At 32.1% G+C, this 15897-nt stretch overlaps 1 protein-coding gene across 4 annotated transcripts in view; it reads right to left on the minus strand.

The window, feature by feature from the left end:
- Positions 1–6054: 6054 nt before the first annotated feature.
- The window catches only part of MDGA2 (MAM domain containing glycosylphosphatidylinositol anchor 2), a 790763-nt gene continuing 780920 nt past the window's right edge, over positions 6055–15897 (minus strand). For 3 of the 4 annotated variants that reach the window (XM_074328196.1, XM_074328195.1, XM_019736030.2), the window contains 2 exons: positions 14189–14294; positions 6055–11611 (listed from right to left, as the gene is read on the minus strand). In XM_074328196.1, coding sequence (XP_074184297.1) covers positions 11523–11611; positions 14189–14294 — 195 coding nt within the window. In that variant the 3' untranslated portion in view covers positions 6055–11522. The remainder of the gene's footprint in view (positions 11612–14188; positions 14295–15897) is intronic. The other variant, XR_002137734.2, reaches the window with a different exon arrangement.

The raw sequence follows: 15897 nt of genomic DNA on the forward strand, positions 1-15897 counted from the left end.
GTGCATGGGTCGGCCCTAGCTCCTGACAAAATCCCTCACACAACTGTCAGTCGTCAGGTTTATTGTATAACTTTTATCGTTGCTGTAAGAAAATATCAGTATTTTTGAACGAAAATAAATGTACCTAACATTATAACAGGACTTAAAAGTTGTCCAAATTTCTACCTTAAGATAAGGACAACATTGATTTTTAAAGAACAACAGAGAGAAATCTTTAGTCCCGGTATCTGGTGCTTGACAACAAGTTCTTAGACTTGACACTGCAAGTGTAATCCAAAAAAAAAAGAAAAAGAAAAAAAAAAAAAAGATAAATTGGTATTATCTAAACTAAAATCTTTTGCTTTGCAAAATGGGAAGAGGATGACAAGAAAAGGAACAGAAATTGAGAAACTACCTAAAAACCACATATCAGGCACATGAATTATGGATAGATTATAAAAAGAACTCTCAAAACTCAACCAGAAAAAAGAAATCCAATTAGAAAACAGAAAAGGATATGGCTGGGTATTTCACAAAAGAGGATATTAAGATGGCAAATCAAAAGGTGTTCAATTTCATTAGCCACTAAGAAAATGCAAAACCACATTGAGATATCACTATATACCATCCGAACAGTTGAATTCAAAAAGTAGGAACAGCACCAAATGTTGGTGAGAATGCATAGAATGTAGATCACTCATACATTGCTGGTGTGAATGTACAACCACTCTAGAAAGCAATTTGGCAGTTTCTTATAAAACTAAGGGGTTCTTGCTGTTACCATTCATATCACCCACCTAGTGCTTGCCCTGATGAACATTTATCTTGGAAACGGAAACTTACTTTCACACAACAATGTGTAAATGAATGTTCATAGCAGCTTTATTTGCAACAGCCCCAAACTGCAAATAACGCAGTTGTCTTTCTGTGGGTGAATGGGTACACAAATTGTAGCACATCCATACTACACAATATTACTCGGCAGTAAAAATGTACAAACGGTTGATACATGTCCAACGTGGATAAATCTCCAAGGAATTATGCTGAGTGCAAAACGTCAATATCCAAAACTTACTTAGTGTATGGTAGCATTTACACAACATTCTTGAAGTGACAAAACTGTAGAAATGGAGAACAGATTAGTTGTTGCCAGGTGTAGAGGATGGGTTGGAGAAGGGGCGGCAGGTTATAAAAGGACAACATGAAAGGGGTTCTTGCTGTCTGAACTGTGTATTTTAACCAAGGTGGTAGATACATGAACCTACATATGTGATAAAAATACAGAGAACTAAATACACACACACACACACACACGTATAAGACATTATCACTGGGGGAAACGGTAAAATGGAAACAGGATGTCTCTATATTCTCTTTTACAATTGCATGTGAATGTATAATTATCTATAATAAAAGCTTAATTTTAAAAAATGAGCAGCTTTCTGTCTAGAATATAAAAACATCTGTAAATCTCAATGGTAACTTTTGAATAATGCCAAACTGGTGCTCATTCACTAACAATTGTCTAATTTTTCTAACTAAATTTTTATGTCCTAAAATAAAAAAAAATATTTTATAAGTATTTGTATAAAATATTTATATCCTAAAATTCAAAAAAAATTACATTTTAAAGTAATGTCAGAGAGCTTCATTCGGGAGCTGGTTTATTTCATGATAGATACATAAGAACATTAAAATATTGTAGAAATCATTCCTTGTCTATCTTCAAGATAAAACAAGGAAAAGGAAATAAGATTTAGCCATGAGAAGAATTTTTAAAGAACTTGTTTTGAAAGACATATTATTTTATTAAGCCAATATGAGGGGAAAAAAGCAAACAAAAAAACCCACTTTTCTCATTGCCAAATACTTGACAGGCATTGCTTCATGGCATTATGAGGTGCGTATTATTATTATACCATCCATTTTTACATGTGAGCAAAGACTTGTGATACTTCTTATATGCCAGTAACGTTCTAAGTGTTTTACATATGTTAACTCATTAATTGGAAAACACAATGCCCCTTTTACGGAAGGGAAATGAGGGAGATTAGGCAATGAAGAATCCTGGCAGGCTGACTTTAGGCCTCTCTCTGGTGTCTCCAGGAGAACTAAGGCACAGAGATTTTAAACCATCTATTCAAGGTCATACAGCTACTTGTGGTACAAATCAGGACTTGAACTTAAATCTTTCTACTACACAAATCTTTATCAAATTGTGGTAGTTTGATCACAAAACTCAGAATTATTTAAGAGCTTTGTTTAAGATCCTATGTCTTCTCTCCTTCACCCAGTTCTATCGAATGAAAACCTCTGGTGTCCGACTCAGGAATCAACAACCGTTCTAGGAGATTTTGATGCACATTAAAGTCAGAGTCCAACCAAATTATAAGACATAAAGCCGGTTTCCTGGGAAATATCTAGTATAATATAAATGATGTTATATTTCATTAATTGTAAGATTTTTTCCCCCACAATTTAATATATCTGAAATAGGACTGCCTGTTACAGCTGACAGTATCTTGCAATCACAGTAAGAATCGGTACGTAAAATAATGTTGTTTTATATAGTATGGAAATTCACTGGGTAATGAAATACAAAGGATATTCTTATTAGACACTGTTTTTTTTTCCAGTCTTGAGTCACACTGAAAAGGTACCCAGTTACCTGCTATGAGAGACAGGGTGATGGAAGGAGGACTGGAAGCCATCTATCACACCTAAATTCACATATGCCAGGGGTAAATCAGTGGTCATTAGGGTTTGAACAGATGAAATGGTGTGTGTGAAAATGATAAATCATTATGTAAATGGCACGTATGTTGCATATGCATGGGCTTGATGTAAGCTTATTAGAGAAAGTGGAAATACCTTGAAAATGCTCATTTCTAAACTTGGGAAACATGCATTGTGATAGACATTAAGATTCTCAACTTTGCTCTTATTTCTCTAAGAAAAGCAAGTGTATCAATGCAAAGTTAGTGCTTATTAGTGCTTGCTATTCTCTAGGAAATAAGTGTTTTACCAGTTTCTGTCATTTGAGCCTCCCGACAAGTCTGTGAAATACCACTATTATTATAACTATTGCTGTTATCCCTGTTTTACAGGAGAGGAAGCTGAATTGTTAGGGACATTAAAAAAGTTGACTAAAATTATATAATGAGTAAGTGGTGGAGATAGAGTGTGAACAGAGGCAGTCTGAGACAGGAATTTCTTGGTGAAACACATCTCAAAGGAAAATTTACTCTACACTAACCTACATATGTGATTCGGCGTAACCAGGAAGGAGAAAGTGGACACAGAACCCAGGTTGCAACCATAGTCACTGCCAAGGAAAGAAGAGAAGGTAAGGGGAGCAGGTGATAAAATATTTGTATATATATTTGTTGCAGTTCCTTTTCAAACTTACTGATCTATATATTTTGTTTTCATTCTTTAGGTTATCTATCTCTGCAAAATGCATCTTTTAATGTACTTTTCCTTTTCTCCCCTTTCTACTAATGCAAACACACTCAATAGTTTCATTTTTAAATGTATTATCCATATCTATTCCTATTGTCTCTCTATCTGTGACCTCATTTATGTTTCTGTCCTAGGAACTCTATCATTTTGTACTTGGAGCCTTTGCATGTATCTGACAGCCAGACATTCTTCTTATTCTATTTGTTTTATACACTAGATATGTAATATGTACTTGTCCTCAGGAAAATTGTAAAATTAGTCTTTGAAATACCATATCTCTTCTCTGTATGCTTCTCCTTCCTGTTCCATAGCCCTTTCTGGTAGGTCCAGCATTTTCTCAGTCTATTTTGCTAGATATTTGAAGACTGTAAGCTGATAAAATGTTAATTCCAAATATGATAGACTAATATGTTTCCCTTAAGGAGTGTTTATAGTTTGAAAGAAGCTTAAGTGGAAAAGCAACACTAAGCATGAAAAAATGGACTGAGTGAGGAACTGCAGGCCTTGGAAGAGGATGATGATTCAGAACGGATACCCTTCCAGTACCCTCAGATATTCCTGCATTGGAAAGACCTTTGAGGACATGAAAAATCCCACTCTTGTACATGATTTTCACAAACTCAATCAATGAAAAAGATGTATGCATAACGGGGGGGGGAAGGGAGTGGGGTGGTAAATGAGGATAAACGGGATCAAATATATGGTGATGGAAGGAGAACTGACTCTGGGTGGTGAACACACAATGTGATAAACAGATGATGTATCAAAGAATTGTACACCTGAAACCTATGTAACTTTTCTAACTAACCATTGTCACCCCAATAAACTTGAAAAAAAAGTTATAACAGTCACTGTACTACTTATTTTTTTCAGTTACTTAACAATTAATTATTGTGTGGTTGCCACATACTAGCACTGTACCTTTTTTTAAATTTTATTTATTTATTTTTTTATTCTGGGCTCATTGGCCTGTTGAATTGTGTTAATTTTGGGGGGAAAAACATATAATTCTAAGTAGAAACAACATAAAATAATGAAAATTAATAGTCCTCTCTGTTCAACACTGTTTCCACTTTTGAAAATTAATTTGTTTCTCCTTATTTTGTTCCATGTGTAAGAATCTAGTTTTGCTACCTAAAATATTACTCAGAAGTAAATATCTTATTTTTATACTTTTTTATAAATTTTTCAAATTATTCTTTTTTCAAATTATTATACAACTTTTAAAAAATGTGCATGTTTAAATATACTTCATTTCAAATTTAGTGGATGATAGGATCCCAAGCAACATATATTACAACAAACTCTAGAAAAGAGCAAAGTCTGAATTTAGTTATAGCTCATATGGTCTCTTAGATGTAAAATTAAGCATAATAGTCTATGTAGTATTATTCTCATGTATAATGGTGGCACCTAACACAAAACATGCAGACTTAGTCTCATTTTCCTTAGTTTAGCCATACAACGATTGCTTGCAAAACCATTAACGACATTGGTCCTTCTATTAAGAATTATAATTGTTTTCTGTTATACTAAAAAGTGCCAGAAAGTTGTGTTGCAAATGCTTAAACTGATGTTTCAGCTGCGTCGATTCCTCATTTTTCTCAATACAAAGGAGATAATCTTCTGTCCATGAAATTTCATTGATTTTATAACTGAAAGATGGCATTGCTGCTATTCCCTAGATTCATTAAATAAGTCTGTTCTAAATGTAGCTTTAGATCATGTAGTAATTCAGTAGTCATTGATTCAATAACCTCTATAGAATCTAGGTAAGTTGGAAATTCTTAAACTTGTTAAAAGTTATAGTCCTTGCCATAGAGAAGGTTACAAATTCAGTTGGGAAGCAGATAGGCAGACAACTAAAGAATATTTTAAAGGAATAAAAATACTATAGGATATCAAGTATGGGTAAAGTCTTTAATTTGACTGTTAAACCAAACAGCTTATGCAGAATAAACAGTATGTTAATATATAGTTAGGGGGCAGTTGAGTTTTAAACATGGTTAATGTGTCTGTTAATGTTAATTATATTTGCATTTCCAAAATTTCATGGCTATATTAAGGCATATCATACCAAAGATGAAGCAAAAACTAACCTCAATAGGCAGTAGGGAAACAATGATAAGCAAGTTCATTTTTAGGATTCTATTTATACTGTGGTTCACGCAAATCACTGTCCAGTGTATTATTTGTTTACCGCAGAAGACCCACCTTTAGCCTACAGTGCCCCCATGAAATATGTGATTAAAACTACCATCTTCAATAACATTAGAATTGTTCATCTGCAGTCAATTATTTCACATGTCATACAGAAGACCAGAGTTACTAAAATGAGCCATAATTCTTACATCACAGTTAATTCAGGAAGATTTTAGTGCCTACTTGTTTAACACAATCTTATAAACGATCCTTCAAAAAGGATGTGAAAACCAACACATATCTTTAATGGGCTAATTGTGCTTCACTGCAGTGTTGAGTCTATAAAAGCTTTTAGATAGTGAGAGAAATGATGGCATTTTCATCTTAATTTTCAAATATAATTGCCATTTAAATATCTTCTGTTTCTAACTTAAGGGCTTATTGACAGCAGAAATTTCCCCAAAACACTAATGGAGTATTTAACATAATTTTATTTATTGAAAGAAAATCCAAGGGAAAATAACATACAGCTATCTAAAACTACTTAGCAGAAGGAAAATATCAAAAGGAAAAAGTAAGTCAAATCTAAACTTTTGAGATCTAAAATGTAACTAATATTCAATATAAATTTAACACAATGTATATTTGATTAAACTTATACATTTAAATATACTGATGAGCATCAAGAAATAAAAATGAAACCCTGGAAATCCAGGACAACAATTAAGAGCCATAGGAAAACAGATTGAAACTAACAAGCTAATCCCTATTTCATAGAATTTTCCATCATTTTATTGAAAAATAAAAATACATTTTAGCTCAATTCATGGAAAATTAGTACAATTGAAATTAAATTTAATCAGTTGTAAATATTCCCTTGAGAAAACTATTTCAGTTTCTACTCAGAGTTTAACCTCTGCCCTACTCAAAATTTTGAATTCCAATTCCTTATTTTTAATATACTCAATGTGGGTTCAGGGTAGTGAAATCACCACTTATAATTTATTAATCTTTATATTAATAATGTCAAAAAGTAGTTCATAAGCAAATATATGGAATATTTATCTCTCCTTAAATTTACTTCTGTTTCTAAGCAGCCATGAATGTATAATGGATTGATTCTGAATTGACATACTTCACATTCAAATTTCAAGTCTTTAATTCTTACTTTTTCTATATAATAACATGTATTTGTTTATAAATATTATGGATACTCAGCAAAGAAGTTTTTATATCAGCTTTGAAAAAAGGTCTGACCATTCTGTGGTAGCTTTCTCCTAAGGTGAAGTAGAAAATGCCAGAGACAATGCTTTTTAAAAATAAGCACTAAGAAAACTAATTAAACTCGTTAGCTATAAAGGAAACACTGTAGGAAGGGAAATAGCTTGGGATTGAACCCTATGATTTTATTGTTTTCACAGAAAATGTAATAACTCCTCATTGAGATCAACTACCCAGTTGCAAGAAGAGTATACCTTCTGCTTTGTTGAGACATAGACGAAGCAATTAGTAAGAAGTAGTCATCAATCAAGAAGAAAATGAATTGGGAGTAAAATTTTTCCAGTTTAAATGTCTGTTGAGATGCCCTGGTCTTTGAAAGGCACATTAAAAAAACAAACAAAAAACAAAAAAACAACAACCCAAAAACATTTTTTGATAAAGAACATGCATTCAAAAGAATCCTTTAAAATCACTCTATCAAAATTAGATCAGTTGTCACTATTTTTCAAATCTATAATCAAAAAGAAAAAAAAATAGATCATGAAAAACACCACAGCCAGTTGCACAGAGTCTTAAGCACAGAACTAAATTAATTAATTGTTCTTCAAATTACATATTTTGATAGATAAGTTTATTATAAAGTCTTTAAAATAAAAATGCATGTTTGGTGAAAAGTTAGTGCAGTTGTCATTCATGTTGTGTCTTTTAAAATATAAAAACAAAGAATGGAATTACTGTTATTATTTGTAACGTGATGTAACTCACTAGCTGGTTTGTAATTCTGATGATTAAAATAATCATACTTTATTGCCATGCCACAGTCAATTCTGTGATATACGTGAAACGAAGTGCCATTAGTTTTGCCTATTACATGACATCGTGGTGTACCATGCATCTTTCAAGTCTCAAAGAAAATTTAATTGCAGGCCAACCTTCTAACCAACTATATACTATTAATCACATGAAACTGAAAAAAAGCATTTTAAACCAGGGATACATAGCATATTGTAATTCATGATGGAGCTAAAGGATAGGTAGCAGGAAAAAAGAAAAAGAAAAAGAAAAGAAAGCAGGGCTAGGTATGTATATAATGTATATAAGAGAAGACCCAGATTTTTAAAAAAGAACACATAAAGGTTATGTTATTTTTTAATAATGTATAGTTGGTGAATATTGAATATAAATCCTACAAATATGATGGGGCTATTATTTTTACTATTGAAAAGAAATAATATTGGGCATGATTTGGCACTTCTGGAAACTTTAGTGAATTTCAATATCTAAGATGTCATTGCTTTTTGGATACACTATTATTTTATATATCACTACACAGAAATGCTGCCAATTGTAATTAAAATAGGTCCAATTGCAGAGAGGTTAAAATGTGGAGAAACAAGCATCTTTAAACTGATGAAACAAAGTAACGTTCCTAATTAATCAGGGATCAATTACTGACAGTAGGAGATTACACAGTATGATCTTTTCCCCAGAAAATTAAAATCTCCATTGTCTGATGTCTTCCTATGAAAGAACAAAAAAATATTGACATCAATAACACTTAAAATATATTATCAGAAAGGGAAAGGGGGAAATATATTGGTGAGTTCAATCCTTAATAAACACAAAAAATATTAGGAAAAGGAAGGCAGTTGGTAAACAGGTGTTTTAAAGTTGTCATTATCATCACTAATATTAGAGACTACTTAACACAATTCATATTTCACTTACCCCAACTTTTTAAAATGGCCTGCATTTTTATCCATTGAAGCAACTAAACATTTGATCTGCAGTGAAGAACACTGATTCTAAGTTTGTTGGTTTATATAAATGATCCAGAACCCACTTGAGATATACATTTTAATTTATTACCATATCAATAAATCTGATTGCTTTGCTGCTCTTCTGATTGCCCTTTGTTCTTAGCATTTATCAGCAATTTTTCAAAAGTTGAATGAAAATTAATTTTTGAAGTACCAGCCAGTTCTCATGAACTTCTGAACCACTGAGTATTCTCACTGTGTGAAAAGTTACAGAAAGACCTAATATCTTATTAATGTTTAATAGGAGGATTGAAACTTTCACTGACAGCAGTTTTTCTGTGTAGGCTTACATAGGAGAAAAGGAGACTTGACTGTTTTCCCCGAAAGGACATATGTTATCTCAATGTTCTGAATGTAGGTTTTTTAGTTTTTTGCAAACTCCTCCCTCAAGTCAAATTAAAGATCAGGAAAAGACGGCAGCAATGAGTTAAGCCTCTCTTTAGATCTAAAACCTTTTTATTGATATTACCAGAGTGTGCAGAAAATCAATTAAAAAAGATGATCCACTGATGTGGAATAGTGGAGAAAAGTGGTTAGTTGCCACACAAAACGGAAGTCAAGGTAGAGGGAGATTTAGTAAATATTAAGCTGAGTGCCCCAAATATTGTTAACTTTAATCTCTTTGGTTTGAAAAAGTAGATGGGTGACTGTAATTTTTAAAAAATTTCAATATGCCTGATTTGTCCAAATCAGGCATGAAATTCATGTTTACTCTGTTTAATTTAAAGGACTTGGTTTAGCTCAGTTCTGTCATTATCTAGATATTCAGACTGGTCCCCTCTTTAACTATGAAAATACACATTAAATTCCAAGTTCATATTTGTTTCATGTTTTACTTTCAAAGATTTGACATTATTTTTTTACATGTATTACAAATATGGGAAAGTGCATCAGGGAGTTCCCATTAAAATGTCTTCCTGCAGATGTTAAGGTATATGACGCACTAACCATTTATCCCATGGCAACATAACCGATAAATTGTATAACTAGTCTCCTTCTGGTGAAAAGTGAACATTGCTCAACAAACACACATACTGCTTTTCGTACCTTACCTGGAAAGAGGCTTTATTGAACATAGCTGTAAAATTATCTTTTAAGGTGAATTACTGAATTTGCACAAACATTTCTACAGAATTTTTTTTTTAAAAAATCAAGCTGTGTCATTTTTCCCACTACATTTTGTTGTGCTTTTATATTAATATTTGTAAATGTTATAATTTAATACTTATATCCCAATTATTTGCATAATCAGTTTTTTTTAAATCCTGGGGTGTTGAAAGAACATATAGTAATTATAATATTCTTCTTTAGACAAAAGTCTTTTTAAATGAAGTTAAAAGCTGAGATAATTTAAGGAAAAAAAATCTTCAAATTTTCATAACCAACAGGTTTAAGTGAAATTTACAATGCATTGGAAAACTGGCTGGTTAAAGGTATGATTTGTCCTCAGGTAGCTCAAAATTATTTTTACAGGTTTTCGTTTTTTTGTAAAAGTGTTCTTTAATCTTTGTAAAATAATAAAATAATATTTCACAATTTGCACAGTCTGACTAAAGGGCAGAGGCATATTACCCTCAGTATTTAGAATAAAGCCAGATATTTCAGGCCCAGTTCCGCTGTAGAGTTTGTATGTACTGCAATCACGAACATTTTCTTGTTCCCTCTAAAGCTAGGGCCAATTTCATCTCAAATGGAGGCTAGAGTTAAAAAAAAATCACTCTTTTGTTTTACCACCTTCTGCACTAAGTATGATCTTAACCTTTTGCTCTGGTTGACCCATTTAATAACCTGGAAGAAAAAAAGTGTTGCTCCCATGTCTGCTCTCAATGGAAGTTATTTTCTAATGGACAATAAGCCGAAAGGCCATGGCTGTCTAGGAAGTCTAGGAAGTCAAACCACAAATATCTTGTCTGCATGGGCTTACAACGCAGCTTCGGTCCTTTCTTCTTCAGAAGCGGCTTTGTTGTCTTGCCTGTAATTTGCACATTTAGGCTCTGTAGTTTGTTTATAAAATAGTTTTACACAAACCACTCTTAGCAGTGCAAGCTTCTGAGTTGAAAATTATTCAGGCTTGTTTCGTTGAAGGCACTTGGTTTCCATGGCAATTTATAAAAGATGGTGGTTTGGTTTCTTCATTGGAACAGATGACGTAGTTTGGGTGTTCAAGTGGCCGCGAGCAAACTCCGATAAGCCTGTGTATTATGTAAGCCCAGGTTTACCATCCTGGATAGTAATGCATGCAAAAAGAGACAGCATACGGTTATCTAGCTTAGCCATGGGAGGAAAACAAATAAAAATAATAGAGGTAGGATGAGGATAAGGTGGGGAGGAACATGAGTGTTTTAAATAATTCTGAGTTCGGGTTCTTTTCAAGGCAGGGTAACAACCAAAGGTGAAAGGGCCTATTTATTCCTCTACATAAAACCTTCTCCAAAGGAAAATAAATGCCAGCTCTTCACGTTACCCTGTTTACAGTGAGGTTTTTGTTGGCAGGCCATTAGGTTTCCATGGTAACAAGCAAACTATTCATTTGAAACAAAACCAGCCATGACTTTGTGCTTTGACAAGAATTTCTATAGCTCTTTTTTTTTTTTTTTTCTTTTTTCCAGAGTTCAACCAGATGACCAGACGATGCTATAATCTTTTTAGCCACAAAAGCACCTGAAGGTCTCTTCTCTACTCAGGTCAAGATTATCTTTTATATGTAGTTTGGAATAAGTTATACTTCCATGATGTCTTTTTATCCCCAGTGCTTAAAAAAAAAATTGTTTTATTGTTTTATTTTTGAGTCAGTAGTCAGTGGAGGAATCTTTGGTAGTTTGTTTTTTCCATGTCCATTTACAAAGACTCTTCATGCCAGTGCCTGGTGAATCTTTTATAGCCTCTGCCAGGATAAGGTCACCTTCGAGGACTTAGGATAGAGATGAGGACGAAAACTGGAAAAAGCCATATATGTACTAAAATTCCAACAGCACCATCAACGGAATCTAGAGACAAGGAAAATAAATGCCAAGAAACAACAACAACAAAAAAGGAGAATAAGTATTCTATGTAACTACCAATACAAATTTGGTGAACTAATGAAACAATTTGTGTATATGGAAAACTTTTGTTTTGGTTTTATTTATCAGCATCATTTCCAAGACAAGTGAAAGTTCAGAATATAACTTGGATATATGGTTAGGCATTTGATAAAATAAACATATTTGCAGATTTAAATTGATATAAATGCTATAAAAACTTGTTCAGAAGATATTTTTGTGGGTTTGTGACCGAGGTCAACCTCAGAGTTCTCCTGGCCACATAAAAGCATGTACACAGAAAATTCTCAGAAATCCCAAAAGCTGTTTTTTTTTTTTTGTTTTTTTTTTTTCCCCAATCTTCCAGAAATCCTTAAGCTTAAAGACAGAGAGAAAAAATTACTCTTGATGAAAACTGGGGAGGGATCAATATGGGCAGGAAAATTAACTACTGTAAATACTGGATTATATATAGTTAGATCAGTCCAATCTGTATCAATTAAGTAAATAATTTTCTGTTTAGTGTAATTTTTAGAAGCATTATGAAGTCCATTCTAACTGAAAAATCTCTTCTGCCCATCTGCCTTGAAATTCTTTCTATAGTTGGTATTTTGTCTAAAGCCTCATGTCAGGGGATACTTTTTTAGAATGCATATCTTAGGTAGGAAGGCTCACACAGGTAAAACCAATAATTCATTAATCTGGTTTAAGTTATAAAATGGCTTTCACTTAGGGGAGAACTGGGTTTTGAAAATAAGAGACATAGAATCTCAGCTTCTGGTGGTGTGGGTAACATTTATTTAGTGCCTGAGAAGCACTGGCAGACAGAGCAGTTAGGAAGAGGTTTTGGACCTCCAGACTGGTTTGTACTAGAAATTAACATTAATTTTATATACATCAAACACTATTGATGTAAATAAACTTAATAAATGATAGTTACGTAGATACAAATGTACCAATACTTTCTCATACCAAAGAGCATATTTTTGTTTAATTAGGATTATTTGTTTTCCTTGTTTCATAGAGGCCAAATAAGAATAACTTTAGTACATGTAGATGTACCTCATTTAAAACACACATATCTCTGGATTTAGTAATTTAAGAAAAACAAAAATATTCTATTGTGTAATAATAAAGTCCCTCTGGGTTTTCATAGTCGTTTCACTGTAGTTACTCTTACCATTTCTGCTTTCTCCTCTGGGAGTAAAATATCTTCTCTTGTTTTCCTCATTTGGAAAGTTTAAGTCAACTTATTAATTTAATTTGTAATATTTCCCAGTATTAAATTATCAAAATGTATAAAATAGTAACTATCTTCAGTTAATATAATGTTTCCATCACTGATTCATGTTGTGAAATTCAAAAGAAATCCCATTCCCCTCTGAGGAGAAAGCATGCTTTTTTATGTGCATTTGACAAAGCTACTTCATTTACTGGTTTTCTAAAGCAACATTAGCCAGACACAGGGAGAAATTTGTACTAAATCTCTTACTTGAAATGCTAAGTGTAATAACAAGAAGGCAAAACTATGAGCCAAACGGCTCACTGTTATACACAATTTTAGTTTTTGTCTTTTCACAATGTTTATAAATGGAGTCAATTCAGTTCACATGAGCAATCACTGGGTAGTTGTACAAATTTGACTTTCAACATCTAGACTGATATAATTTCTCACTAAATATACTTAATTAACAAAGACTGAATTGCTCTAGACTCATACAAAATGGATTATCATGCTCCTTTTGTATGTTCTAAATAATTGATAAGTTATTTTTATACATTTAGTTTGATTGACCCCTCTTTATATGACCACAAAATTAAAGTTTCCAGAGGGTCCTATGAAAACCCTTCAATTGGAGGAATTTTTAATAGGATTGATTTTTGATTTCTCAATTTCAAATGGATTATATAAATGTGACAATTTTGAGAAGCAGCCCAATACATAATTCTGATGCTTCTTGCATTACTTATAATTTTTATTTAAACTTCTTTTATTAAAAAATGGATTTGTGGTGAAGAATATAATTTGAAGATATCATTAAACTATAATGTTCAAACCAGAGTAAAAAAGTGAAACCAAATTATTAAACAATTGAATATAGTGCAGGTAAAAGACGATCAATTATACCAGAAAAAAATAAACTGAGGGAGTAAAAACAGCTACATCTATATAAATGTGTGATGAATATATATATATATATATATATATATATATATATATTAGCCAAATATTTTCCTAAAAGTTAAAAAATTCTGAAATTAATAATATGAATTAAAATATTTTAAAATCTTAATTAAAAGTCAAAGTGTGCTTGCCATACACATCTCTAAATCAAAATTACTTTTATTTTACCCTAGGTTAAATAAGCATACAGTACGACAATATTTTGATTTTAAGATATCTTCAAAATTTTAGGGTCTCCTATATAAGAAATTCTAAATAAACAAACTAAAAGTAAATGTTTTATCACTTGAACATATTTGCTTAATAGTAATTACATTACTTTAACTTCACATCAAACCAATTTATGAAGAGACACTTACTCTTAGTTGTTAGGTCTTGTTTTGCACATTCTCCTTCTGCAATTGATACATCATCAATGGCAATGTCACCTTCTATTCCAGGACCTCGAATACCTTCAAAAATGAGCTAAAATATGAATGAAACAAACCTAAATGTAGAGCTCTAATTTGCTGAATAATTTCTACTGAGAAATTGAGGAGTGAAACCTAAAATTGTCACCAATCTCAGGCATCTTTTATTCTTGAAGGTCTCCAAAATTGTTACTTAAAAAAAAACAAGACTATATTAACAAAACAAATATGGGGATCTTCTTTGCATAGTATTAGTTTTTCACAGCAAAAGCTCTTTGTTGATTTACAAACAAACCTACACTTAATTGAATAATATAACAAAACAGTAATTACAAATGCTATTACTTTTTCATTTTCAGGGATGAGGAAAAAATTTTTTTGAGCAGTATTTCTCTGAAATAGATTTCCTCCGAATTTCTCTAAACATATCTCATAACACTGGTTTTCTATAAATATTTTAAGGAACGAATCAGTTTTAGATTCTTTACAATAGTATTGTGTTTATTGAAGCCTCAAGCAAGGATTTACCATCTCTATGAAATTGTTGGATCTTTTACAAATATGGGGAATAGATTCCTTATATTCCTCAGGTGTTGTAATATAACTCTATGATTTCACTTTTGATATTTTATTTTTAAATACTTGAATATATTTATGGGTCTACTTATGTTGAGTGTTTAGTAGCCAACCTTTGAATTTCCAATATCTAGAACAGTGTGGTTGGCACTGAGGCTTGCTACATGAACGTTGAAAGAATAGATGAATGAAATAATCTCCCTTTATTACTAAATTCTGGATACAATTACCATATAGGGAGAAATAGCAAATTATTAATATTATGATAATTATAGCAATTATTATTTCATTTTTACAGAAACAAGACTCTTTCTGAATTTACTCTATAACCTCACAATTATTTGCTGCTTCCAGCAAAATCTTTTATTCCTTTTGATACTAAAAGGCAACCTATGCATTTTGTGATTATATTCCCAGAAAAAATTTCTACATGTAAAAATTAAATATCTTGCTTGGTCTTTCCAAATAAAAGTTAGCTTAACAAAGAGCTATTTCAACAGCAAGCTGATGAATGCATTTTAATAGAATTTCTAGCCTTATTGCAACAATTTAGAATGAAAGTCAATACCAAAGGCTTTTGTGTGTGTGTGTGTGTTTGTGTGTGTGTGTGTGTGTGTGTGTGTGTGTGTGTCTTTGATAGTATCTTAATATGGCTTCTTAAGGTAAATTTGTGGTGATTTTCAGAGAATTTTGGCATCCTTTAAGGAGCAACCTTTGATCCATTGGTCTCTGTGCGATCTTAATTTTATCACTTCAACTCTCTAATTTGTAAACAGAGAAATTAGTTATCAACTTTTGTATTGAGTCCTTGTTCCCCACTTGAATAAAGTCCATTAAGGTAAGAAAAATTTTCATAATTTGAAGGAGAAAAAATTTGAGAAATTTTTCTTACTATATTTAATTCCTGTAGAGAGGGTTTCCTGCTTACTTATGTTGAGATAAGCATGTTAATAGTGTCCAAAGCCATTTCTTTGAAAGCATCCAAAATGTCCTGTATCACTGAAGCCATGATAAAATGGCAGGCCAGTGTTAAAATATTCAGAACCAAGTTGGCAGTATATGAATGCTCAATCCTCAAGATC

This window comes from Rhinolophus sinicus, linkage group LG03 (genome assembly GCF_036562045.2).
Source record: "Rhinolophus sinicus isolate RSC01 linkage group LG03, ASM3656204v1, whole genome shotgun sequence".
In the NCBI taxonomy this organism is placed as follows: Eukaryota; Metazoa; Chordata; class Mammalia; order Chiroptera; family Rhinolophidae; genus Rhinolophus; species Rhinolophus sinicus.